At 33.4% G+C, this 26855-nt stretch overlaps 2 protein-coding genes across 10 annotated transcripts in view; both read left to right on the plus strand.

Moving 5' to 3' along the window:
- Window positions 1–26855, plus strand: part of Grip (Glutamate receptor interacting protein) — a 398341-nt gene that overhangs the window by 153958 nt on the left and 217528 nt on the right. The gene's annotated exons all lie outside the window — the stretch shown is intronic.
- Window positions 11897–26051, plus strand: LOC111508729 (chymotrypsin-like elastase family member 1). 4 transcript variants are annotated; one of them, XR_012464832.1, is made up of 5 exons: window positions 11897–12034; window positions 20512–20681; window positions 20740–20991; window positions 25391–25524; window positions 25856–26051. XR_012464832.1 is itself a non-coding variant. In XM_074172577.1 (5 exons), exons 1-5 carry the CDS (start codon window positions 11975–11977, stop codon window positions 26045–26047), a joined length of 804 nt encoding a protein of 267 aa, XP_074028678.1. In that variant the 5' UTR covers window positions 11897–11974; the 3' UTR covers window positions 26048–26051. The 4 variants fall into 4 exon arrangements, 3 of the variants coding, with proteins under 3 accessions (XP_074028678.1, XP_074028680.1, XP_074028679.1); XM_074172577.1 differs by having other exon boundaries at window positions 20740–20987; XM_074172579.1 differs by lacking the exon at window positions 25391–25524.

Consider the following 26855-nt stretch of genomic DNA (forward strand, 5'->3'; position numbering starts at 1 on the left):
AGTTACTCTTATTATAGAACAAAGTATTGAAAAAAATAAAATAAAAAAAATAATTTGTTTAAAAATTTTTTTTTAAATAAACAATTGAAAAAAGAATTTAAAAAAGTTTTTTCAAAACCTTGAAGAACAATAGAATTTATGATTTAAAGAAAACGGTTCCCTAATTTTAATATTTAGTTGCAAAAAACGATTGTTAATTAACAAACGCATTTTTCAGCAACAAAGAAATTTTTTGAAGAAACCATTTTTTTTCTTAAAATCATGATTTTTTTCCATTAACATAATGCAAAAAAAAATTTTCGAATTGCTTATAGACAATGTATTTGTTTATAATAAATTTATTAACGATAGCTGTAAAAAAAAATAAAAAATATTATTGATCAGTTTTTAGCCATGAGACATTGAAACTTAGAAATATTAGAAAAAAAAAATTTTGTAATGTATTTTTTATAAAATTATAATTTTCAATTATCAATAAAAAAATAGAAAATAACAATTTTTTTATTTTGGCAACGGTAATCTATTTTTTGCCTATTAAGGATAACTTCACCAAAGGAAAAAAATGCCAAGGTTTTAGTTTAATAATTATAGGGATTTTTATATTAACTTTCAATTCAGAAAAAGTTATTAATTAACAAATTTATAATTAACGTTAAAATTGGGATAAAATGTTTTGACAAAGGATTATTGTTAATTGATATATCCCAACATTACATGAAATGTTTCATTCCTTAATATTTACATTTAATATGTTTAAATAATTTTTTTTGTTTTTATGTCAGAGTGGCGAAAGCCGCGTGGAAGCCAGACTACCCGCTTTTGGCTCTATTTTCAGGGTTCTATAAAAATTATAAATAATCGAGATACAGTTTCGGGACTTTTTTCAGGCAAATTTATTGATCTTCTCAAATCTTTTTTCAAATTTCCAAAATTTTGAAAATTTTTCGAGATATTAAGAAAAAACTAAAGCCCATTTTTTTTCACTTAATTGTTTATGATTTTTGTAATTTTTATCGGCGCGTTTTCGGACCTTTCCTTAAACTTTTTAGGCAAAAATACGAATCGAATGACACCTTGGTCGTAATTTTTGGACAGGGCTGAAAAATTTCTCCAAAAAGAGTTGAATCGAGTACATGTGAACCAGACTAAACTATCTCAGTCGGTATTTGATGTGAACATGAACAACGAACAGAAACTTATTTTTATTCATTTAAAGGCCTGATCATTCAGAACCCAGCGCTATAAATATACCACAAAATATAAAATATCCAAAATTTCAACATGGCAAATAACATTCAAGTTTTTTGTATGTGAAAAATATGTGGTTAGATATTCAATATACTAGATATAAAAACATTTTTTATAAATACGTAAAAATGGAATTGTCATAACATAAAACCATTAGAATTCTCAACAGTAGTTGATAGGCCAAAAATATTATCACCGAGATACTGAGGTCCACATTCACAGAAAAGAATTGACTTATTATGTTCCGGGATTCTGTACCGTGGTCTGCAGGTTCTTATACCTGACGTTTCATCTTTAACTGTGTTAGACATTATCAAAGGCGACGAACCAACAGATGAAATGTTCTATTTATACTCACAGAACCACATTGATAGTTTCAGACTCTAGTTTCATTCCATTGATGGATACATGTGCAATTAAATTCGAAGTGACAGTAGTTCTGAGTACTATCTTAGAAAACAGAAACAATTTCAATCGAAAGAAATATGGAATTGACATGAATAAAGAGTACTGAAATGGTTTCTGAGTCGAAACTTGTCATCCTTCGCGGAAAGTTCTTTCCCTGGCGATTATGCCTGTTACTTTTTGATGATCCCCTGTATTCTTCATTTTGCTTAGGTATACCTTGATTTTCAATATTTGATTTTTGTGACTTCATTCACTGATATTGATTTTTTTGAGTTTCATCGGAATTTTTTATTTTTTTTTAAATTCGAGTCTCTAGCCACGAACATTTCAAGTTGTCAAAATGTATGGCGAACTTGGATATTTTTCAGATCTAATGTTGTGATATTCATAGAACGAATCCGTTTCATCATTAGCTGAACGTTAAGTAATTTTCAATGACTTTAATAAAAAAAATTAAAAGGAATATTTAGGAATCAACATGTATATTTCATCGTCAACTGACATGAGTGGTTCCAGAATTTTTAAGAGTTGATTGTAGGCGAGCTCTGATTACCGGTTTGTCCTGATAATGTTCTATTGAACCCTGCACTAATTTCATTTCCAGGCCATCTCTGTAATCTCAAAGTGAATTAAGTCTCAAATATAACTGTTACACTCCCTTCCAACACACATTTTAGAACCATAATTTATGTTCGTCTTCATATACATTGTACATGTTTCGCTTGTTATAAATTCCTTCGTTATTTGTCTAGCATAATTTCGTTACCGCGACAAAGGTTGAAGAGGGAATATTGTTGGAAAGTCACATCATGAATATTCAAATTCTCAGTTCATTCGAAATCATTTTCCGTTTCTTGTCGTGGTTTATGAATCCATAATTCAATAACAGTCGATTCAATGATAGTTGATTATACAGAATAGAGCCCTTTGAAAAAAAATCTCAAAAAGGACAACTCTTTCTCTCGGATTGAGTTGTTTCGGTGCTTATAAAATTCTATCGCCACTATGAGTTCTGTCGTGCATTTGGGTGTCTTCACATTCAATAATGTGGGTGTCCTCTCTGTGTGTCATATTCTTTTGGACATAATTTAGAGTAACCATAAACTGCTTTCCTCCTGTGATCCAGAACCCTCCTTTTGCATGAAACGTGACAAAATATTATCTGCACCTGTTCATGTAGCCTCTAATTGAACACTGTCTAATGAATTTTATCAGTTCGGACTTCCATTGTCTTATATAATATAAATTGATTTGAAATCCCTGAAAGAATGTGTAAAAAAATTAAAAAGATTAACCGAAAAATAACAATTTTATTAAACAAATAACTGAAATTTTAAAGAAATGAAATACAAGCAACAACCAAAATAATAAAATTGGAATATTAATACAAGCTGAAAATTAAAAAATGTTATTAACAAAAAATGATAAATAAAAATTAAAAGATTCCAAACCAAGTTACGTCACGACGTTTCGATTGTTAGTATCCACAATCGTCTTCGGGTGATAACTGGACTTATTCCTTTGAGATCTATTTATACGTCATTCGGGTGCTTTCACCTATCCCCTCTTCCCTCTCTTCGCTTCATTGGTTTTAGCGGGAGATGACCGTTTGGCAATTTCGTTTTCCGCTTGATTAGAGGTTTCCATATGTTACGTATCTCTACGCTAGCTTGACTAAATGCGTTGTTGGACAACATATACGCGACTTCTTTGAATTTTCTCCTAAACCAGTGTTCCTCTCTGTGGATGATTCCAGCTTTAGCCCACTTGATGTTATGTTGATGAGTCCAAATATGCTCTGCTATTCCAGACTTGCAGGTTTCTCCTCGTTGTGTATGTTTCTTGTTCTCAGCAATGCAAACTTTCAATGGCCACTTAATTTCACCGATGTATGATTCTCCTCACTCGCAGCCGCGTATATGTTGTCCAACAATGCATTTAGTCAAGCTATCGTAGAGATACGTAACATATGGAAACCTCTAATCAAGCGGAACACGACCAACTCCCGCCAAACGGTCAGTTTCCGCTAAAACCAGCGGAAAGAAAGGATAAGCGACAGCACTCGAATGACCTATAAATAGTCAGATCTCGGTTATCACCCGAAGACGATTGTGGACACTAACAATCGAAACGTCGTGACGTAACTTGGTTTGGATTCTTTCAATTTTTATCTTTAATTTTTTGTTAATAATATTTTTTAATTTTTTAATTAGCTTGTATCAATATCTCAATTTTATTTTTTTTTTGGTGTTGCTTGTATGTTATTTCTTTGTAATTTCAGTTTTTTGTTTAATAAAATTGTTATTTTTCGGTTAATCTTTTTAATTTTTTACAGTTTCTTTCAGGGATTTCAAATCAATTTATATTAAATTAGACAATGGAAGTCCGAACTGATGAAATACACCACGACACATTGTCAACCACCTTCAAACAAACTGTCTAATGAGTAGCCCTATATTTATTCAGAGTCGATCCCTGGTCAGTTGAAGCAGTACTTCATCAGATGTATACTTTCCAGTACTCTTCATGATTTTTCTTCACCAATTCACTGAGTTGGTCCCATATCATAGATTTTGTTACCACCACATTCGATTCAGGGCCAATATTTGGAGCTGATGATCCTTATCCTAGCACTCATGATGCGCATGATTTATAAGTGTCCTGTCACTCATTATATAGTGAATCTATACAAGTTTCTTCAGTTCTTGACACCATTCTCAATCAATCTTCGTTTCATCAATGCCCCAAGTGCAGCCTGGTCGTATATAAGAATATTGATCCACTCATTTCGTTGAGGCCTCAAATTAATATTCACTAAGCGTTGGCTTGAATATCGATTTCACGTTGCATTTCTCCAGACGTCTTCCATACCATTATTGACGTAAGGCAGGAAAGCTTTTACATAGACAGGCCTATTCGTTGTAACCTTGGCATTCTCTTTTATGGGTCGTATTGCCCGCTCAAGACAAAACACAAGCACTAGAGGAAAATCCTCAAGGCGCTCTCAGAGCGGTGCCTGTGCGAAAGTAGCGATTCTCATTAGATTTGAATCGCTGGAGATTAAATCTATTTAGAGAAACTTTCTCAGGAAGTTTATTCCACATAAACGCAGTTCTCCAGATGAAAGTTCGAGGTGTACTGAGTTGAACCTCAAAACGATGAGCAGCCGCAGCCGTCGCGTATTTCCGATATGTACCGATCTTGATGGAATCAAATGTGCCAAGTCACTTGAATACTTCCCGTGAAAGTATATATAGAAAAGAGAAAAATCTCCAAGCTTTCTTCGATATTCCAGGCTATCAAGCTGGCACGTGATGTTCGCGTCTCCAATCAGGGGGATGGCTTTTTTCTGGATGGAATCCAGCAACTTCAGGGTATTTTGAGAGCAGAGCTCCATACATGACGATAATACTCCGAGGAAGATCTGATCTGTGCTTTTTAAAACATTAAAAGTTGCTGAGGTGTGTTTTCTGGTTGGTACAGTGTTTCAAGCTTTTGAGAAGCAGCCTTTGCACTTCCAGTGACATGATTGTGCCAAGACATATAATGTCCATTTTAACCTCCCAACAAACTTATTGAAGCAGGAAGCGGAATTGTCTGACCTGACATTATTATATCCGATTCGGAGACATTTAGCTTCTTGGAGAAAACCGATGCATGGGCTTTTGTGGCATTGAATTGAACCTGGTTACTTTCACCCCAATTCGAAATCACTTCTAGATCCTCATCAAGATATGCAACCTCCTGCTGCCGGTGAAGATGTGCCTCTGAGCCGATGTCCTGGAATCCAAATGGAATGACGAGACAAGTGTGCTACCGTCAGCAAAGCAATATATTTCTTGGATTCTTGGTTGTGTCCAATAAGTCGTTGATATACAATAAAAAGAGGGTTGGAGACAATATGGATCCCTGGGGAACCACCGTTGATGGTGAAAGTATTCGAGAGATATCCATCGACGGCCACTTGCAGGGAACGTTCTTTCAGGAAGCTGAAGGGCCACACACAAAAAGATCCGACAAGCAGTAGCATCAACATTCGGTCAGCAAACCATCACACGGTTGAAGGTCTTGGATATATCAAGCGCAACAGTTCTTGACTCTCCATGTTTTACGATTGTGTTATTCCAAATGTGGAAATTTTTTGCCCTTTTTGGGAATAGGCTTACGCGAGCAATCTTCCAACAAGAAGCAAAAACCCTTTTCTTATAAGACAGGTTGAAAAGTCTGCAAAATACTGGTGCGAGATCATTTCCGCACTTTTTAAGTACGATGACGGGCACTTCATCAGGACCAGACGCCTTGTTGATATCGAGCTGTTTCAAAATTCGACTGACTAGACGCTGTCGAAAAGTAATTTTTGGCATTGTGGATTCAATATATCTTTCAGATCATTGAGTTCCTCGGACTCACTGTAAGGTTCACAAATGCATAGAGCTGTCTGAGCTAGAATTTTTAGTCAGATACCTGTGTGTGGATAGGTTTCCTATACACTCTATGACGTACTGTCCCTTCTTCACGTCTCGTACTGATACATCCAAGTAGGCGATTGTTTTTTGAGTTTCCCTTTCTATTGAGAATTAGATTTTTGGATTGAGAGACTTCAGATATGAAAGAACTTCCTAAGTTCATATTCATGGGATATCTTCGTGACTTGTAAATAATGAATTGACAGAAACAAATATTCCCAGCACAATTTTCTATATATTTTACTCAAGTCTCTATTGCTATTTCAATTATAGTTGACTGTACGGCCTGTCATGTGTTTTGAGGTCCTTTAATTTTTGAATGAAACTGTTTGTATCCATTCATTAAAATAATTTTTCTGTTCATGTTCTGTGTTTCTCATTTGTTTTCAGATAAGTTACCAAAATTGCGTCTGTCTTTACATGTAGTTGTATTATCTTTTTATCATTCTTGTTTTCACTTTCACATACAATGATAATAATCTTGTTATCCACTAATAATCAATAAAATAATGAGAAATCATTCAGAACGGTGGAAGTAATTAAACACTTCAGTCCAGTCATTGATATCATTGACAAGTGTTACTTATCTTCATGTTTAAGTTTTTTCATATTATATTACCTTAGACATTTTCAGGTTGCTACAATAAATTTTGTGAAGTGAATAGCATTTTAAAGTAATACATGTGAACTCATACTCGATTTTTTCTTCATTTCGAAATGGCAAATAATTGTTTACATCCCAGATAAAGTCATTGAATAACAGTTTATGATGTGATTTGCACATAACATTTTCTCAATAAGATGAGATACACCTGAATAATTAATTATAAAGCAAGTATTGCTGTTTGATAAACTATCTTGTTAAATTTAACTGAAATATACTTAACCTTCATTTTTTTTCTTGCAGGTAAGTCGCGTTGCACATGGAGCATATCCAGTCGCAAAGTTTGGTAAGTTTTTTACCTATATGGGCCAAGCTGAAGTTCATTTTTTCAGAAATGAAAAAACATTGGTGGTGAAAATTTTTACATTCGAATTTTGACAAAAAGTGGTAAAACTACAAGACCAACATGTTCGAAGTTGGTTTCAGTCTTCTTTATCAAAATTCAACTAAAAAAATTCACCGGCACATGTTTCACTAACAATACAAATGATGAAGACACATATATGATCGAAACATGTATCGTCATGTTTCTTTGTCTTTAACAATATACTTTCACGTCACTTCGCGAATGAACTACTTTTTCAATATAAAGTTCAGTTATTGGTAGAAATACCAAACTATACCTTCTGCCAGTATTATGATGCAGAAATGTCAAAAACAATTAATATAAAATCTCTTTTTCTGATTTATTGCTTCCATATTTATCTTTAGAACGAATATTTTGAAATGTGGCTCCTGTGTAATTGTTGACCTGTTTTTTTCATTTTTCCTGCAAATCATTGTTTCAAAAGTTATTGAGGGTATCTAGTTTTCAACTCAAATAATTTGTAGCTCCCAAACCATAAGCTTCAGACCATATGTTCTTGAATGGAGTGAAATCGAAACAGATTGATAGATTGTCAGGAGATTATGAAGAGATTTTTGTACTGTCAGTTTGTTCAGGAGACTCAATATTGATAAGGTAAAGACTGTTGTTGGACAAATGAAATTTAAAAAAAAATATTGAGAACCCTTTTAGGGAAATAATCTACGAAAGAGTTTACATAGTCAAGTACTTTTTTCGGGATTGATAGCACCAAAAATGTTCGTCAGTCTTCACCCGAAGACGATTGTGGATACTAACAATCGAAACGTCGTTTAAAATGTTTTTAATTTTCATTTACTTTTTTAGTGTTCAATTTACAATTCTTCACTTATTTTTATTTTATTTCAATTTCTTGTCACGATTCATTGATTAATATTATTTTTATTTTTTGATATTCGTTTTAATTATTGATTTTCAGTTATTCTTCCAGATATCTGAATCCATGTCATATTATATTAGACAATGGAAGTCCGAATTACTAAAATTCACCATGTTTAACAAGGCAAGCTCTGGCTATAACAGTATTTTTATCGCTATTGAAAGCAACAAAAGTTATTTAGCTCAATATTCTACAAACTGATAGTCCGGCAGCTGGGAAATTTAAACACGTTTTTTGAAGGTTAGACTTAACTAAAAATCATATGAAATCAATACTAGTATAGTCATCTTTCTGTTAGCATACGAAATTTTCAGTCCCTCTAATACAGAGTAGATGATTCAACTCTGATACATTAATGATTTTATAGTATATGGTCATTATTGTGTATTGCAATATAAATTGTTTGGCAATGTATCATAATAAATAGATAATAAAGGCATATTACTATATCATATTGAATGATAAAATAAGTAGAGATAAATAGAACATATAATTGAAGTTCCAGTTTTCAACGATATTTTTGGAATAACTTCCGAATCGCTTGGTATGTATCCATAAAATACTTTATTTTTCGAAAGTACTTCTCTTGCGAAATCCTTGTATGGAAAACAATAGGCGGTATTCCATTGGAAATGAACTTAAGTTACATGAGCTGTACTTCTATGTAACACCCTGTATAGATAGATGAATACTTTGAAAAACTTCAGTACATTCATATTCAAAATATCATTACGAAACATTTTGTGATAAATTCACCCATCATATATGGAGTTATGATGAAATGAAGAACCAAACGTAATTCGATATTGATAATTCCAAACCTTCAACATGAATTCCAACAAACAATGATATAATCACTTCTGACAAAAGTGTCACAGACCTGGATGAACAATATATTCTCTTGATTTAGGTTTCAAACTCGTTACATTCGAGTATTAAATCAATAATTGACAATACTCTGTACAATCCATTTTAGTCCTCAGAGTGCCATTCAGATTCTGCACATATGAATTCATAATATAATACGATTCATAATCCAATATCCATCAGTGGATCCATCTGAATGATGGTAAAAAAATGTAATGAAAGATTTAATCACAGCGGATGATTTATCAATCGGGAACAGACAATGATTTATTTATCCGGTGACGTGCACTAGTCACTGTCATGCTGTTTTTAATGATGATAAATATTAAAGTTAATCCATGTATTTATTCGACTAGCATTGATGCATGAATTAAACTGAATGGGAATTGTTATATGTTGATGAATCAATTCATTTTTACCATGACGTATTCAACTCAAAAATGTTTTCATTCTTTCTACTTACAATAATCATTCTACACATTTTGTAAATCGAGAGTATTATGATGAAGTTATTATATTATTATTATTGAATGAAAATACAAGACTTGCGTTATAAAACCTTCTATTTATAATGAAAAAACAGAAATAGGATTGAGAAAAACTCTTTAAAAACTGAAATGTGCTGTACCAACAACGGTATTCAATTATAGGATTCTTACGTTTCTAAGAAGGATAAATGTTGCGAGAAGAATGTCTATTAAATAGTAAAAATACAAAAAATTGGAGAAAAGTTCCTAAACAAACACAAAGCAAATGAATGAATGCAAAGTGTGAAGAAAAGAAAGGAGGTTTATTTCATATAAGACTACTTTCAAAAAGTATCAAATTTATATCTTTAAGAGAAACCGACGAAATGAGAGTAATATATGCAATTAAACGTTTAAAAGAAATCTAAATAAATCTGACGACACTTTGTAGAAGAGACACATACGTATTGGAAAAATCAATATGTCAAAATAAAATTCCTGCACAGTGGCATTTGGAAAATTTCTGCCGGAAAACTATTTCTTCCTCGATTGATAACTCGGAACTTTTGCAGCTGGTTCTGTATAGCCCGGATTCGAGATATTATCCCTTCAATACAAAATACATTCAACAAGATCGAAATCAGGCTGAGACTCTAGTAACTTCATCATGAATCGGAGCCCAATCGGGAAAGGAATATTCCATGTATCAACACTCTGTCAGAAAAAATAAGTCTGTTCACCTTTCTCAGTTTCCCAACAGAAGGATCTGACAATTTTTTTTCAGAAAACATCTACTTCCAAACCGTTATTTTAATACCTCGACACGTGATCACAAGTTATCACCTTCAGGAGGAAGATTAAGTTTAAGGAAGATTAAGTTTAATCTTCCTTCTGAGAGGAAGTTGAAGCATGTTTTTCGAAAATGTGCATTTTCGAAGAAAAGTTGCTATAACCTTTTTTCCTGTCAAATATGTATTGTTTCTATGGAAACATTTCCAAAGCACTTTTTTACGTAGAATTCAATGGTGCAAAAAACGTATTTTTCAAATGAGACATCAATAGCCTGGTTCATTAAGAAACAACAGAAGTATTCACACTTTCAAACAATCCTTATTGCAGAATATAAAAGAAGATAATAAATTTCAATATATGCGTATGAGTGCATCTAAATTTAGTTATACATTCATTTATTTTTTCATTTTTATGACATCCATATACTTCTCATTTTTAATTATTCATCTCCCATAAACCATTGCTTTTATCATACTGAGCATTTAAAAAAACTTAATATTTGATTTTCTATAATGTTATCCAATTTGGTACTAAAGAGCCTTAGGGCAAGTGTCTTAAGGCGAAACATCGGTGTATACCAGTGAGGGTGACAGTGTTCCATGTGAGTACAATTTATTACCATTCATTCAAAGTAGAACTCATGTGAATGATATCTGATTCTTATTCCACAACAAATGTTTGAAATACAGACTGAGTAAAGAAAAGTATCTTCTGTATAATTCAGTGTTCATATAGAAGTATTTGTTTCGAAAGAATTATTTTCTTTCGTGTAATTCAATGTTTATATGAAAGTAGCTGTTTCAGGAGGACTTTTTTTCAGTTTGTGTCTGAAAGTTACTTCTTTGCATGATCTACACATTCATGTATAGAGTTTCAAATTGATTACTTCCTTCCTTTCTTTAGAAGATTCTCTCATCCCCTTTTTTTGTATCAGATGGAGTAGTAGAAAGCCAAAAACTTTCGTTCCCAAAAAACTTAATATTATTATTAATTCATTATTATCTACTTTTTACTTACTCTCACATTATGTATTATATGTGTGATTGATAACTTGTTTATTTTGTGGTAATTCATGATCACCTTTGATGAAATGAGTAAAAACACTTTTGACTAATTACCACTAGTTGATTTTATAAAATAGTATATATTATTATTTTATTGAACGTTTGTAAATTACCGTAACCTAAATGAATAAATACTACTTCTACTACTAGTTATTGATGGAAAACTATTTTTTATAGACACCCTCTATATTCCTGGATATTTCAATAGAGCTTAAAATAACCTTTGTAAAAATGAATCACACTTTATGTTTTGCTAGTTATCTTTAAAATACAGAGCTTTTAGGTTTGTCAACGAGTTCGTCATAAAAGTTGACCCTCAGACACAGCCATTAGTTTTTATCAATCGAGTTTGAAAAGACGAGTTTCCCTTTATAGTGTCCAATTTGGCCCACTCTGTATATAAGTGAATGTATTTTCATATAATTCCGTAAGTACGTATCAGTTTCATTTCTCCCTCTTTGGAGAAACAATGCATCTAAATTAATTACAGTAATGGTTAATATTTGCACAGAGTCGAATATATCAACCACAACGTCCAACTCTCCTTATTCGTATAGTACGCCACTGTGTCTCCGAAACCAACACCTAGTAATTTTCACGATTCATTTATTTTCAATGTCACTGTGGAGCTTTATGATGGATAATAACCTTTTTCAGTTTTTTGATTATTTCATTTATTATTCATTTACCTAACGGTTTTTGCGAGAATTGCAGGTAGTGCATGTGGAACGTATATTTTTAATGGAAAAGTAACATGATACTATGTTTGATGTTGGGATTATTAGATTTCTCTGAAAGTGTATCCATTGTGAATGTATGTATTTTATTTTTGTAAAATATGTTTGTGAATTTGAAACTAGGATCAGTTTCACATTTTTGGGGAGTTAGAGGAAAGAGAAAGATTTTCATCTATACATATAAATGCGAAAGTCACTCACTTAATACTAATTCATCTCTGTTTATCATTACTAGAGAGTCCTAGGAAGTTAAAATTTGGTATATCGCAGAAAAAATGGATTCGTTGTATCGCTGGTGTCTCTTGTACATCTAGTTGTAGACTTTTTTTTTAAACCTATCAAATCTTAACCTTGCCGTGTTTGTACATATCTGAAGTGTGAGTTTTTGTATTTTGTAATTTATGTATAATGTAAATTAAACTCAAAACCAATAAACAAATTCCCAATGTCAATACAAGACAGCGGAATGATTTACATGTGTCATTTTCAAGAACTAATCTTTTATATAAACCACCCACTGTAACTGGGCAAAGGTTGTACAATAAACTTTCCCCGAAATTAAATCATGTATAACACTGAAAGCATTCAAACAATGTTTTAGGAAGTACCTGTTGAATATTGGATTTTATTCCTTGGAAGAGTTTTAGTCTTAGTTTTTAGTTTTATTTTTGTGACAAATTCTACACATGTATCAGCATGTCTCTAAGAAAATAAAGTATTATTGGTAACGTTGGGTAACAAATGAAATAACTAAATAAAGTAAAGAATTGAAGGATATGTTTTGGATTTTATCACACTCTCATGAAACCAATTCCATTCTAAAGGACGGATAAAAGGCAAAAGTTAAAGAACACAAAGAAAAAGTTAAAAAGGCAAAAAGAGACCATTATTTGTCGAAAATAAATAAATCCGCAAATGAAACTAAAGAAACCTGGAAAATTATTAATAATGAATTAGGTATAAAAAAGAAAGATGGAAAAGAAAAAATCATTCTTCAACAGAAGGATACCGTTATCTCTGACCCACACAAAGTTGCATTTACTTTTGCTGAGCATTTCGCCAATGCATCAGATTCCGCAATGTTAAATCATTTTGGTCAGAATATGTCTCTTCCCTGTACTAGGGTAGAAAATGTCACCATCAATTATCCATACCCATCTTACCCTGTCACAGAATATGAAGTAGTTGATTGTCTTAATAGAATGAAAAATAAGACATCTTCAGGATATGATGAATTATCGATTATAGTTATAAAAAATATTATTGACTTAATACTAAAACCATTTATATACCTAATGAATCAATCACTTATACAAGGGTTCTTTCCAGATGAATTTAAAAAAGCATTGGTAATTCCTCTGCACAAAAAAGGTGACCTAAAAGTAGTTGGCAACTACAGGCAAATTTCTCTTCTCAGTTCTTTATCGAAATTGTTTGAAAAAATAGTGTCTACAAGAGTGATTTATGACTTAGAAAAGAATAAATTAGTAAGTACTTCTCAGCATGGTTTCAGGCAAAACAGGTCGATTGAAACAGCCTCGTGTCACTTGCTTAATTATATATATATATATATATATATATATATATATAAATAGAGATTTTATCGAGTGTGCATGATATAAATCAAAAATTAAACATAAACAAAATAGCTGCCTCCGTGGTCATGTTAGATGTAGCCTGGGAATTCTAGGTCTTCTAACTGGAACCACAAATGTGCGGTTGGCTCCTGTTGTTGACTCCGTGCGTTTGTGTTGTTTCCTGATTTCGGCAAACAAGTGTTTCCCATCTTTACACTTGGCTGCACCGCGCTGATGAGGCCAATAGCCAGAAACACGTGTCCGCGGTTTGCCCCCCTTTTTGAGTGTTGTGTCCACAAATTGTTTAATTTTTGATTTATATATATATATATATATATATATATATATATATATATATATATATATATATATATATAAAGAGATTGACAACAACAAATATGTCCTATCATTATTTTTCGACTTGTCAAAAGCCTTTAATACAGTGTGTATTGAAACTTTAATAGATAAATTGGCGCCTCTAGGACTTCCAGTCAGTATAATAAAGTGGATACAATCATATATGACAGATAGAACCATGATAGTGAGATGCAATAATTCAATTTTACACAGTCAGGCTGTGAAACTTGGGGTACCACAGCACAGGGTTCAGTTCTTGGGCCACTGCTGTTTCTTCTTTATGTAAATGATCTTCCACAATATTTAGAAAACGTTCATGTTACCATGTTTGCCGACGATACAACGATAACCATATCCGATCAGGATGCAGAACAGCTTGCAGTTAAACTGGAAATGGTTGTAAATCAATTTTCATCCTGGTGTCAGAGAAATAAGTTAATTCTAAACACGTCCAAATCGGTAATAGTCAAATTTTTTCACCGAAAATTGTTACCCAACGAACTTTTTGTAATTGACGACATCCAACCCTCTATGGAAACTAAATTTTTAGGCACTCATTTAGATGAGAGTATAAATTGGGGTAGACACATTGAAAGTGTATGTTCAAAACTAAATAAAGCCTATTTCGCTATTAAACAAATGAAATCAACCTTGAATATAGCAGGCTTGCTAAGCATTTACTATGCTATGGCATATGCACATATTAATCTGAATATATTGGGATGGGGTCGAGCAAGAGAATTCTTGAGAGTGTTTGTTTCCCAAAAGCGTTTAGTAAGACTGATTTTTAACTTGAATTATCAAGACAGTTGTCGATCTATCTTTAAAGAAAATAAAATTCTTACGGTGCCTGCTGTGTACATTTTTCGATGTATTATCTTTGCCAAACACAATATAGATAATTATCCGTGTAATTCTGAGAAACATGAATATAACACCAGACACGGCAACTTATTGAAAATTCCTAAACATAGAACGACATTCTATGAGAGGTCTCCGGATTACAATGCAATCATATATTACAATAAACTACCAGAATCACTCAAACGGACTGGAAGTAACATCATATTTCAAAAGAAAGTTAAAGACTTGCTATTAGAGAAATGCTACTATAGTTTCCAAGAATTTTTAGACGATAATTTCTGAAAAATAAAATATGAACTAGATCTGTATACGTTTTTATATATTTCAATTGTGTATGTGTTTATATGTATGTATAAATTTATTTATTTTTTTTTCTTTTTAGTGACGTCTTGTATAAATATTAACATTTTTAAATTTATACCTAGTATTAATTCTGATTATTAATTGACTTACCATATATACACTATGTATCGTGAATGGTGAATAAAATATTATTATTATTATTATTATTATATAGGTGCAACTAAGGTCTAAGATGCGCACTAAGAAAGGATTTTCAAATATTCTAACTGAGGCTTGCCCCCGTCGGGGTAAAAGGGGCGCGTTTACATTTGAAAATTAACTTTTCATCACTGTTTCAACGTACTGCTATAATTTCGGAGGCTAAAATTTTATATGTAGGTTTCTCTTATGTTGTAGATGTGCAATTGAAAAGGATTTTCAAATATTCCGACTATGGAGCCCCTCCGGGGATGAAAAGGGGGCGTTTACATATGGAAATTAATTTTCGTCACTGTTTCTCCGTACCGGTATATACTCGATAGCTGAAATTTTGTATGAAGGTTCGTTTTATGGTGTAGATATGCAATTGATGAAGATTTTCAAATATTTCAACCGGAGCGTCCCCCTCCTGGGGATGAAAGGGGCACGTATACATATGAAAATTACCTTTTCATCACTGTTTCCCCGTACCGCTATATTGTCGGAGGCTAGGCTGAAATTTTGTATGTAGGTTTGTTTTATGTGGAAGATGTTCAATTAGGAAATATTTGTTGATATTCCAACTAGGACGCCAGCCGTGGAGGAAAAAGCCCGCCCATAAAATAAAGTTACCTTTTCATCACTGTTTCTACGTAGCGGTATATTTTTGGTGGCTGAAATTTTGTATTCAGGTTAGTTTCATATTGTAGATGTGCAATAAGAAGGAAATTTTGAATATTCCAAATGGGACGGCCCCACTGGGGATAAAAGGGTCGAGTTGATATATAGAAATAACTTTTTCATCACTGTTTACTGTCTCTCCTATATTTTCGGAGGCAGAAATTTTGTAGATGTTCACTAGGAAAAAAATGTTTGTATATTCCAACTAGGGTGCCAGCCGCGTTCATAAAATGAAGTTACCTTTTCATCATCGTTCCTCCATACCGGTATATTTTCGAAGGCTGACGTAGGTTCATTGAATGTGGAGATATGCAATTAGAAAGAATTTTCGAAGAATGAAGCTAAATGAGTGAGAATATATTCAAGTGATATTTTATTGTGAGGTTTTTATTATAGTTCGATATTTTTGCATTACAAAAAATAAAAAGGTGGTGAGTGAAGAGTTGAGTAGTTTTTTCTACAAAAACTTGAAACGTCAACAACATTGCTTGTTTGAAATCCTCAATTATCGCTCATTTTCTTGATTACCATGTAGGGACTCTTTCATCTCCTCTGTAATTTTGGACAGATTTTCTGTTTCTCTGAGGTTTGAACAATTACACGAACTCTTCTCCTATTCGTATTCATTTAATTCTATCGTTTTTCCATTCGATTGGTGGTAGTTTGCAGACGTTGTTTCGTGAATTCATGGACATTTTGATCACTACCCGATTTTCTCAATCTCGGTATGCGTGTTTTTGGTAACAAAGCAAGGAGTAGAACCAACGGTAGTTTCATTTCCCTTCTGGTTACGAGCATCTTTTGAGAAAAGCCTGTAGCCTTGTATGTCAACAAGAATTTTGGTACGAGTCTTTCTCAATTCATGCCAGAATTTTTTATGTGAAAGTGTCGTGTTATGGAGTTATTTCAGCATATCTTTCACGTGTGATCTGGGTAAGACCTTTTTTATGTATGACTATTTTATGTACGTTTTCTAAAATTTTTAAGATTATTTTATATAATCGCATATATGCTTCTGTTCAACGGCAACTACCTCAACATCAACATGGATTTGTTACTAAGCGTTATACTGTTACAAATCTAGTCATTATTACTCAATTTATTTCCAAGGCATTAGATAACAATGGTCAAGTTGATGTTATATACACGGATTTTTCTAAAGCATTTGATAAAATTGATCATGGTATCTTGCTCAATAAACTGATGAGTTTTAGTTTTTCGAATACTGCCTGTCAGCTGTTACAATCCTATCTGACATGTAGAAAACAATTTGTCTCCTATAACGGTTATAAATCTAGAACATATATAGCTTCTTCTAGTGTGCCTCAGGGCTCCAACCTAGGTCCTCTTTTGTTTTTATTGTTTATTAATGACTTATGTGAAAGTTTAGCTTGTGAGCGGTTATGCTTCGCGGATGGCTTGAAATTATTTTCTATAATTAAGGAAGTAGGTGATTCTGTAAATCTTCAATCTCAATAAGAATTTCTTGTTGCTTGGTGTAGCAATAATAAATTGAAACTCAATATGGAGAAATGTGAAGTAGTAAGTTATAGTCGAAAAAAAGAGGTTTATACATTCCCGTATGTAATACAGGATTCAGGATTTCTGAGATGTGATGAGATCAAAGACCTAGGGGTAATAAATTAACATTCGGTAGACATATTTCACAAAAAGTTTCAGAATCTCTCAGGGCTTATGGTTACATTGTTAGAAATTGCAGAAACTTTCATAATATTGAAGCCATGAAGCTGTTGTATTTCACCTACGTACGTTCGAAGATAGAATATACAAGTCCATCCTATGAGATTCATAACATAGCCATTGAAAGAGTTCAAAGAGAGTTTTGTAAATTTCAAATTTTCAGAATAGATGGTTCTTACCCTGAGAGAGATATCAGTAATGATATCATATATAACGTTTGGAACTTTTTAGTTTAGAGCATCGCAGAAAATGTGCGTCGCTCATATAGTTATTCAAGTTAGTGAATGAGAGAGTTGACTGTCCTAAAATTCTTGAACAAATCAACTTCAATGTACCACGGCCAGCTTCACGATCTCAATCCATTTTTAGACCTCTCAGAGCAAGAACTAACATTATGCTCAATTCCCCAATATATGTTATGTGCACAAATTTCAATAGCATCTGTGTCCATGGTGATTTATTCTTCACCAACCTTCACAACATTATTAGAATTAGTAACATGTACTTGAAGTAGGTAATTAGAATTATTTTTCCTTTTTCGTTCATTTTATTTTTCGTTTATGGTTAAGTATTGTGAATAAAATTTTATATTGTCCTGTAAATGGGTAACTGTTGGACAGTAAAACTATTATTATTATTATTATTAAGACCAGTTTACGCACCATCATTGCCAAAGTTATGCTCCCTCAATTGATATACAATAAGCCCTCGCATAGACATAGAGAACCCCATAACACCCTGAAAACTTCGACATCTGCACCATACTTGGCAACTTAGTGCCGATCGGGTCGAACTTCATTGTTGAACCAGCTTCATATCATTGTCTTTCTTCTTGCTTTTTGTAATCTCCTTCTCCGTTCACAGGTCTATATAATTCTCTCTATATCCTTACAATTGTACTACGTATATGATTTTTATAGTGCGACGCCTCTTGAACATTGACATTCTTGTACTACAGCTTTTGGCAGTAGTTATTCTGCTGTTCAAACATGTCCTCGTTATTATGTGTTCGACCTCTTACCATCATACAATCTGATCTTTCAGCTTTTCGAAGTTCATGATCCACATAATTTACATTGGCTATGGAATCTTTCCACTAGTAATGCAATGTTTTAGCTTAGTTCCACCTTAGATTTTACTGAAATAACCCATGATTTGTTCATGTACAATTGTTGTACCCAACAATTGAATCTCTTATCCTATCTTGATTTCCTTGATGAATGCTGCTATTATCAATTGGAGGAGGTTATGCGTTTTTGGAAATGTCCTTCAGTTCATCTTGTTATAATACTCAGACATACCATGATGTCAGACATACCATTAGGTTGTGAAACAACTGAGTTGAACGTCCCAACTTGCATTTCTCTTCTCATAACATTGAGTCACCTACTTAAAAAAACCTCTGAAGTAACATCAAAGCCAAATAGTATGAGTCATGAAATATTGTTATCAATTTTCACATCAGTCCCATATGACCGAACCCTTACTGTTATCAACGCTGGTGTTCCCCAGGAATCCATATTGTCTACAACCCTTTACTGGGAGCAACAAAAATCAAATATATTACTTTACTGACGATAGCACACTCGTTTCGTCATTCCATTTGGATACCAGGATATCGACTGTGGATGCACATCTTCACCGGCAGCAGGAGGTTGCATATCTTAATGAGGATCTAGAGGTGATCTCGAATTGGGGTGAAAGTGATCAGGTTCAATTCAGTGCCACGAAAATCCAAGCATCTGTTTTCTCCAAAAAGATAAATGTCTCCGAACCGGATATAATATAAGAACAGACAATTCCGCTTTCTGCTTCGATAAGTTTGTTAGGAGGGTTGAAATGGGCACCAATATGCCTTGGCACAATCATGTCGCTGGAATTGCAAAGGCTGCTTCCCAAATACTGTTTCAAACCAGAAGACTGTACAATCCCCAGCAACTTTTGATGCTGTATGAAGCTCAAATCAGACTTATCTTCGAGTTTTGTTCACATATATGGAGCTCGGCTCCTAAGCATACACTGAAGCTGCTGGATTCCATTCAGAAAGAGCCATCTGCCTGATTGGAGACACGAACATTACTTGCAGCCTTGATAGTTTGAAGCATCGATGAAAGGTTGGATATTCATCAAAGTTTTATAGATACGTTCACGGGAGGTGTTTCAGTGACTTGGCACATTTGATTCCACCAAGAGCGGTACATATCAGAAATATGCGACGGAATGTGGCTGTTCATCGTTTTGAGGTTAATCCCAGTAAACCTGTTTAAGAACTCTTCCATTTGGAGAACTGCGTTTATATGGTATAAATTCCTGAGAACATTTTCCCAAATGAATCTCCAGCGATTAAAATTCAACGTGAATCGCTACTTTCGCACAGGCACCACTCTTAGAGTGCCTCAAGGATTTTGCTGTAGAGCTTGTGTTTTATCCTTGGGATAATCCAATGCACTATCATATGCTTGTGATAAAACCCCAAATGCTGAAGTCAATTTCAAACAATAAAATGAATAATCAAATCAAATCGGTCGGTCGGTCAAATCGGTCGGACGGTAGCCAAGCGCTTCGGCGTGGGTTATTTGTTCACTCACTCGAATTGACTGCCGTGTTGGTCGGTGGTTCAAGCCCTAGTCTGAAACATCGATCTTCACTTGCTATCGTCCAAACTGTGTTAGGAATCACATGTTAAAAGGTAAGACCTCGTTAATCCTTAGCTCGCACAAGTTTCGACTTCTGAGGGTTGTCGTTCGTAGGGGTGCGACAGCTGGTTAACGGAAAAACAGATTTTAAACAGACAGAAAAATAATCAATTATATTGTAAAAATGAATCAGTTAATCAGAACCACTCATCATTGTGATTCAACGTATGACTTTTAACTTCATTATGATATTTTCAGGGAATTCATAAGCCAATAGAACCCAATTTGGGAGAAGTGCCTTTCCAGGCTAGTATCATGCTCAACGTGAGTAACTCTTTTTTGACGATCTGCGGGGGTAGTTTGATACATCCTCGATGGATTTTGACAGCTGCTCATTGCTTGGAGCAGGATGGCCGACCATTTCCAATGTCAGTTGATACACCAAGCAAAAATATTGCCAAAATTATTTTTTGAAATATTTTTCAGAAATATAATTCAAGTGGCCTTAGGAAGCATTTATACCAATGGAAAGGGTGCTCAGAGAATAAAAGCTGAAAAATTAGCCATCAATAAAGGTTACTTCGAATCTACGAGTGGTTATGATATCGGATTGATAAAATTAAAATCGAATGCCAGATTGAACGCTAATGTTAAAGTTGTCAAACTTCATACGGATAACAGAGAATCTCTTATTGGAAAAAGAGCCTATTTGACTGGATTTGGAATCATCAATGGTGGGTAAATATCATTTGAAATACAAAAATATCCCATTGTTTTCTATTCGACTCTATACATTTCTATCAGAATTACGTTGCCCGTAATAGTTTTTCATAACATACATTCATTCATTTCTCATGACTTACAATATGAATAACTTGCAATTCACTTATAGCATTTTTGATGAATGATAGATGTTTGAGAGTCCATTACCAATGTTTAGAATACAAATTGAAAAAAAATACATTAGCTATGTGTAATTCAATATAACAGTATGAGAAAGTGGTTCTTCCAGATAAACTATTTTGTATATAAGTATCAAATAATAGGGACTGCCCAGTTCACTTTGAAAAACATGCAAATCCAAAATAGCCGCAGCTACAAAATGGCAGATTATTTTTTCACAATTACCCTTATTTAGGTATCAACTGACAGGGCTTGACAAGAAGAGTAGTGGTACACATTAGAAAAGATGCAAATTGAAGTTGTCTGCAGCTACAAAATGGCGGATTACGTATTTTTTCACAACTACCTCAATATGGGTATCAAATGACAGGGCTTGACAAGTAGAGTAGTAGTACACTACTCTACTTGTCAAGATGTCTGCAGCTACAAAATGGCGGATTACATATTACCTTGTAATACTGAGGCACTGAATGAACTGAACAGAATGAGAAGAATTCAGTAACAAAATTAAAAACTCAAAACTTGAAAATAAAATAAGTGAAAAAAATGGTTTATGTTGAACGGTTTTATTGAAAAAAAAAATAATGTAGATTGTATACTAAAAACTAATAATTCGGAAGGTCCTAGGTGGCAGTCATCACACCACCCTCCTCGTCAATCTACGTTATTGATCAGATTAAAAAATAATGAAATCGTTGGGCGTAGCGTAATTTCAGTAAATATGTATAGTTCAAGTAAACAATATAGTGCAACCTACCTTCCAACAGCTCCCTCCCCTTTAATGATATAGTTGGGGAACTAACTAATTTCGTTATTCAAGAATCATTTCTGATTATGGTGCAGCCAAGTGCAAGGATAGGCATCACTTCGTTGTCAAAATAACTAGAAATGCACGCAGCCGTCAGCAGAAGCCAGCCGCACATTTGTGATTTCAGTTAATAGATATTGTGTTCACAAGAATACCACGAATATCACCATGGGGGCAGCTATAGCTACCTGCGTGACATCCGGTTCCAGGAAATACTACAGATATATAGATTTTCGGATGTTGCCTATCCTTGCACTTGGCTGCACCATACTGATGATGAGGGCCAAAATTCCGAAACACGTGTATATGATTTGCCACTTTTTTGAAAGCTATGTTCGATATTCTCTGCCCTTGACTATGATCAAAGTGTTGACGAGCAGGATATTCGTATATATATATATATATATATATATATATATATATATATATATATATATATATATATATATGTTAACTCGAAGATTCTCACGGATAAAGTATGATGAGCTGTTTTCTCGGGTTTCGCTCCGTGTTCTGTGTATTTTCTCCCCATAAGGATTATTTTCACAACGTTTCGGCAAAGTCTCATTTGCCATCTTCTGGTGATGTCTGGTTTTTTCAACAAACAGTCTAGTTGAAAAAACCAGACATCACCAGAAGATGGCAAATGAGACTTTGCCGAAACGTTGTGAAAATAATCCTTATGGGGAGAAAATACACAGAACACGGAGCGAAACCCGAGAAAACAGCTCATCATATATATATATATATATATATATATATATATATATATATATATATATATATATATATATATATATATATCAAACTGTGTTGTTAATCATAGATACGTCATTCATATATAACAGAAATAGAATAGGGCCTAACACAGAACCCTGTGGTACACCAGATTCAATGGCCCTGTTCTCCGAGAGTTCCGTTGTCTTCACCATTTGACTCCGACCTGAAAAGTACGATTCGAACCAAGTGTTCGTTACACCTCTACATCCATATTTATGAAGTTTTTTTAATAAAATGTTATGATTAACGCAATCAAACGCCTTTGAAATATCGCAAAAAATTGCGGTGGCTACTTCACCAGCATTCAATTCAGAGTAAATTTCATATAAAAAAGAGAAGATAGCATCATTTGTTTTTTTTTTTCCTCTTGAAACCCAAACTGGTTTTTGCTTATAATACAGTGCAGTTTTAAGAATTAATCTAAACGTACTTTGACTAATTTCTCAATAATTTTTGCTAAAGTCGGTATTAAGGAAATAGGACGCAGATTGGAGAGATTATCTAAATCACCACCTTTATGTAGTGGAATGACAACGGAAGTCTTCAGGGAAGAAGGAAATGAGCCAGTTCTGAATGCATTGAGCATTGAGTGGTAAATTCAAGAGAATCTTAACGGAAATATCATCATATCCGGCCGTGTTTTTATTTTTAATGTCATGAAGTGTTTTGAACAATTCATTAAGGTCAGTGTCATATGAAATAAGAAGAAAATTTTTATATTATCTAAGTTGATCAATGGAGCATATGGAGCATGAATTGTGTTACTCAACTGTTCAGCAATAGAACAGTAGAACTCATTTATTTTATTAGGATTAAGTGAGAGTTCAGAGTTTTTCTTTTTTGTTTTACCTCTTATATCACCTATAATTGACCAAGTTTCTTTAATTGTATTCTTCGATTCCCCCATTCTGTTGCCGTAATATATTCTCTTAGCTAGACTGATAGTGGATCGATATACTTTTTTGTAATTATTGAAATGGTTCCAGAAAAATGTTTCATTCGTGAATTTTCTGATATAATGCAGTGAGCGCAGGTTTCTAGAGGATGTTTTCAGTCCTTTTGTCACCCATGGCTTTTTACATTTATTTTTAATTATTTGTTCTGGAAACGACTTATTGAACACATCAGACAATGCACTGTGGAATGATAAAAAGGGGTCACATTCAGAGAGTATGCTCACCCAATCCATTTCAAGGCAGTTTTGATAGAACCTATCATAGTTTGAACGACTGAACAATCTACCATACTTATGTATGGTTTGTTTTTTTTGTTGACTTTTAACAGAATAGAAAATATCACTGCTTCATGATCAGATAATCCGGATGGAATAACTGTGCATGAAACATTTTGCTTGTCAATATTGCTACAGACATAGTCGATGCAGGATGCAGAAAATCGAGAGATGCGAGTATCCGTATCAACGTGCATACTCAAGTCAAATGATAAAAGTAAGTTCTTCAGTGACTCATGAACCGGAGAATCACAGTCATTGTAATTGATATTGAAATCACCTGTTACGATTATAGAACTATTTATCGTTAGGTCAGACAAGAGTAACTCTAGTTTTCTCAAAAATATATTAACATCCGTAGAGGGAGATCGGTAAAGACAAACAACATATAAATTATATTTTTTGCTAAAGCAGATTGTGAATTCAAATGTTTTATCATCCAAGAGATCATTGAACTTTTCGATTTGAGAGACAGAGTAATCGGTAATTACAGTGTCAGCCACCAGAATAACTGTTCCCCGTGGTTTGAGTCTGCTCTTGAGTTTCTGCATACCACAGAGTAGCAAGGTATGCATATAGGCTCATTACTATTACACCAATGTTCTGTTAACAATACTATACTGGGAAAATTCAGAGTATTCAGTACATAAAGTACATAAAGTTCGTCACACTTACGTCTGAGGGAGTGAATATTCAGTAAAAATAAAGTGCATGTTTTTCTATTAGATTTGAAATTGTAACATTGTTCACTCTTGGAGTCAGTTTCTTGGGATATCACAGGTCTATAGAAAGGATGTTCTGAGCTTGATCTAAAAAATCGTCGCATATAGAGACATATTTTAAATTATTCCCTTGTTTTTTCGCATCCGAATCTTACTCACTGGTATCTCTTTTTCGCATTGTTCACCATCGCTATTGTAATCACTACACTGGAAAAAGTCTGCGTTGTTATTACACTCGTTATTATTATTAGTACTTGTCTAAAGACGCCACATTTTAAACAAATAACAAAGATTTCAAGTAATTATAACTGCACCAATATCAAATTTCAACTCCCAAATCGCGATCAATTCCTAAACTGAACACGACGGCTATAATCATCCCCGCATTCCCCGATTTATATTCGTCGCCGTAACATGATTTCAAATTTAATTTTATGACTCTTTAGCCAATCATAAAACTCGGTTAGTAAAAATTATCCAAGTCTACAGTCCACGTGGACTAGTTAGCTGCCGGTTCATTTCGATGTATTGGTTTTTTTGATCTTTGAGAGTGCCGTCAGCTTTGAGAGTGCACAATATCGTTTACTTCGACTATACGCCCAACGATTTTATTATTTTTTTATCCGATCCGCACAGTAGATTGCTGAGATTGCCAAAACCTGTGATATTTGTAATTCGAAAATATTGTTTCAGATCATTACCAGCAAGCAACAAGATTGCGAAAAGCAATTCTCCACATAGATAGTGCCAAAAAATGTTTAATGAGCTCCACTAGCGATTCAGAAATATGTTGCAGTTCGAGTATTTCAGAAGGAAAAGCTTGTAAAGTATGATTGACAATAATTATTTTTCTATTCGTTCAAAGTTCGAACTTAAATCTCAAAGTAATATCTTGATCTAGCACAATGTTTATATAACTCTTCTTTCACTCAAGAGTTGAAGCAAATGCCATACCATCTAGATTTACACAACGTTCTGGGATATGATCACATAAAACATATTATTATTTGTTGACATATTTTTTTATAAACATGTGTATGTCATTAGAGAGTATTTGGTTTTCTACAAGTGAAATAGAACACATGTTTTTCAAATCAAAGCCATCAAGGGCTGTGAGATTTCTTACTGCCTGATACGTATTACCTATTTGACTTTCAGGGCGACAGTGGAGGACCACTCACGATTATCAAAAATGGAAAATACATTCAAGTTGGAATAACAAGTCGGTTGGCCATCCTTCCGTTATGCAAAATATCGTTCAACAATTCAGTTTATACCAGAGTTTCATCTTATATTGCTTGGATATCCAAAGTTACTGGTATAGATTTCACAAAATATAATCATATCTGAAAAATGTATTGTTTTTCTGTTCAGAAAGTGCTAAAAGTTACTATATGTTTTTTTGATATAATATATTCATTTGGAATGATATGCAGATCAAATTACAATATGAACATAATATGGACATAGTTAAGTAATCACGCAAGTATGATACTCGAGAGTGCAAAAATGTATTATTAATGAATAGAAGTATTAGAACATAATCAAAACTCGTTAAATATCTATTTTCATGGACATTGACAAATGTTTTTTTTATTTGAAATTATATATATATTCATATACATCCACTCACCAAAGTATACAAACTCTTATAGTTATTACTGTCTATCCATACATTTACGAACTCTCCATAAATAAAGGAGGGGCAGCAGAAAGGGATAGAATTTTTCCATTAGTATTAGATAACGAAAGCGTTGTTAATGGGTTCTAGGTTCAAAAAGCATGCCAAAGGTGATGGGTCCAAATGAAAATATTCTAAATATATCGAATAATCAGTTTATATGAAAGATAAGGCAATCATTCTACGAAATGTGCAAAGGACCTGAAAATGAACTTTTCACTGAACGAAATCTTTTTCAAATCTAGAAATTAAATATTCTAATACAAAAATGTATTTGTCTTGCGTAATCTCAACTCGAAATCAAACAACGGTTTTCATTCAAATACTTGAATCAATCGGCAATTTGAAAGGACATCAAAAAATGAATTGCCACTGAGAGATGCACCATACGAAGGAGAAAGTTTTTGAAATAAACCAAGTAATGTTCAAAGTAATCTTTTCTATATCAATCTTTTCATTTAAGGGTATTGGTATTCC

Source organism: Leptinotarsa decemlineata, unplaced genomic scaffold, assembly GCF_025532065.1.
Source record: "Leptinotarsa decemlineata unplaced genomic scaffold, Ldec_3_MD MMD2_tig00000133_RagTag_RagTag, whole genome shotgun sequence".
Classification (NCBI taxonomy): domain Eukaryota; kingdom Metazoa; phylum Arthropoda; class Insecta; order Coleoptera; family Chrysomelidae; genus Leptinotarsa; species Leptinotarsa decemlineata.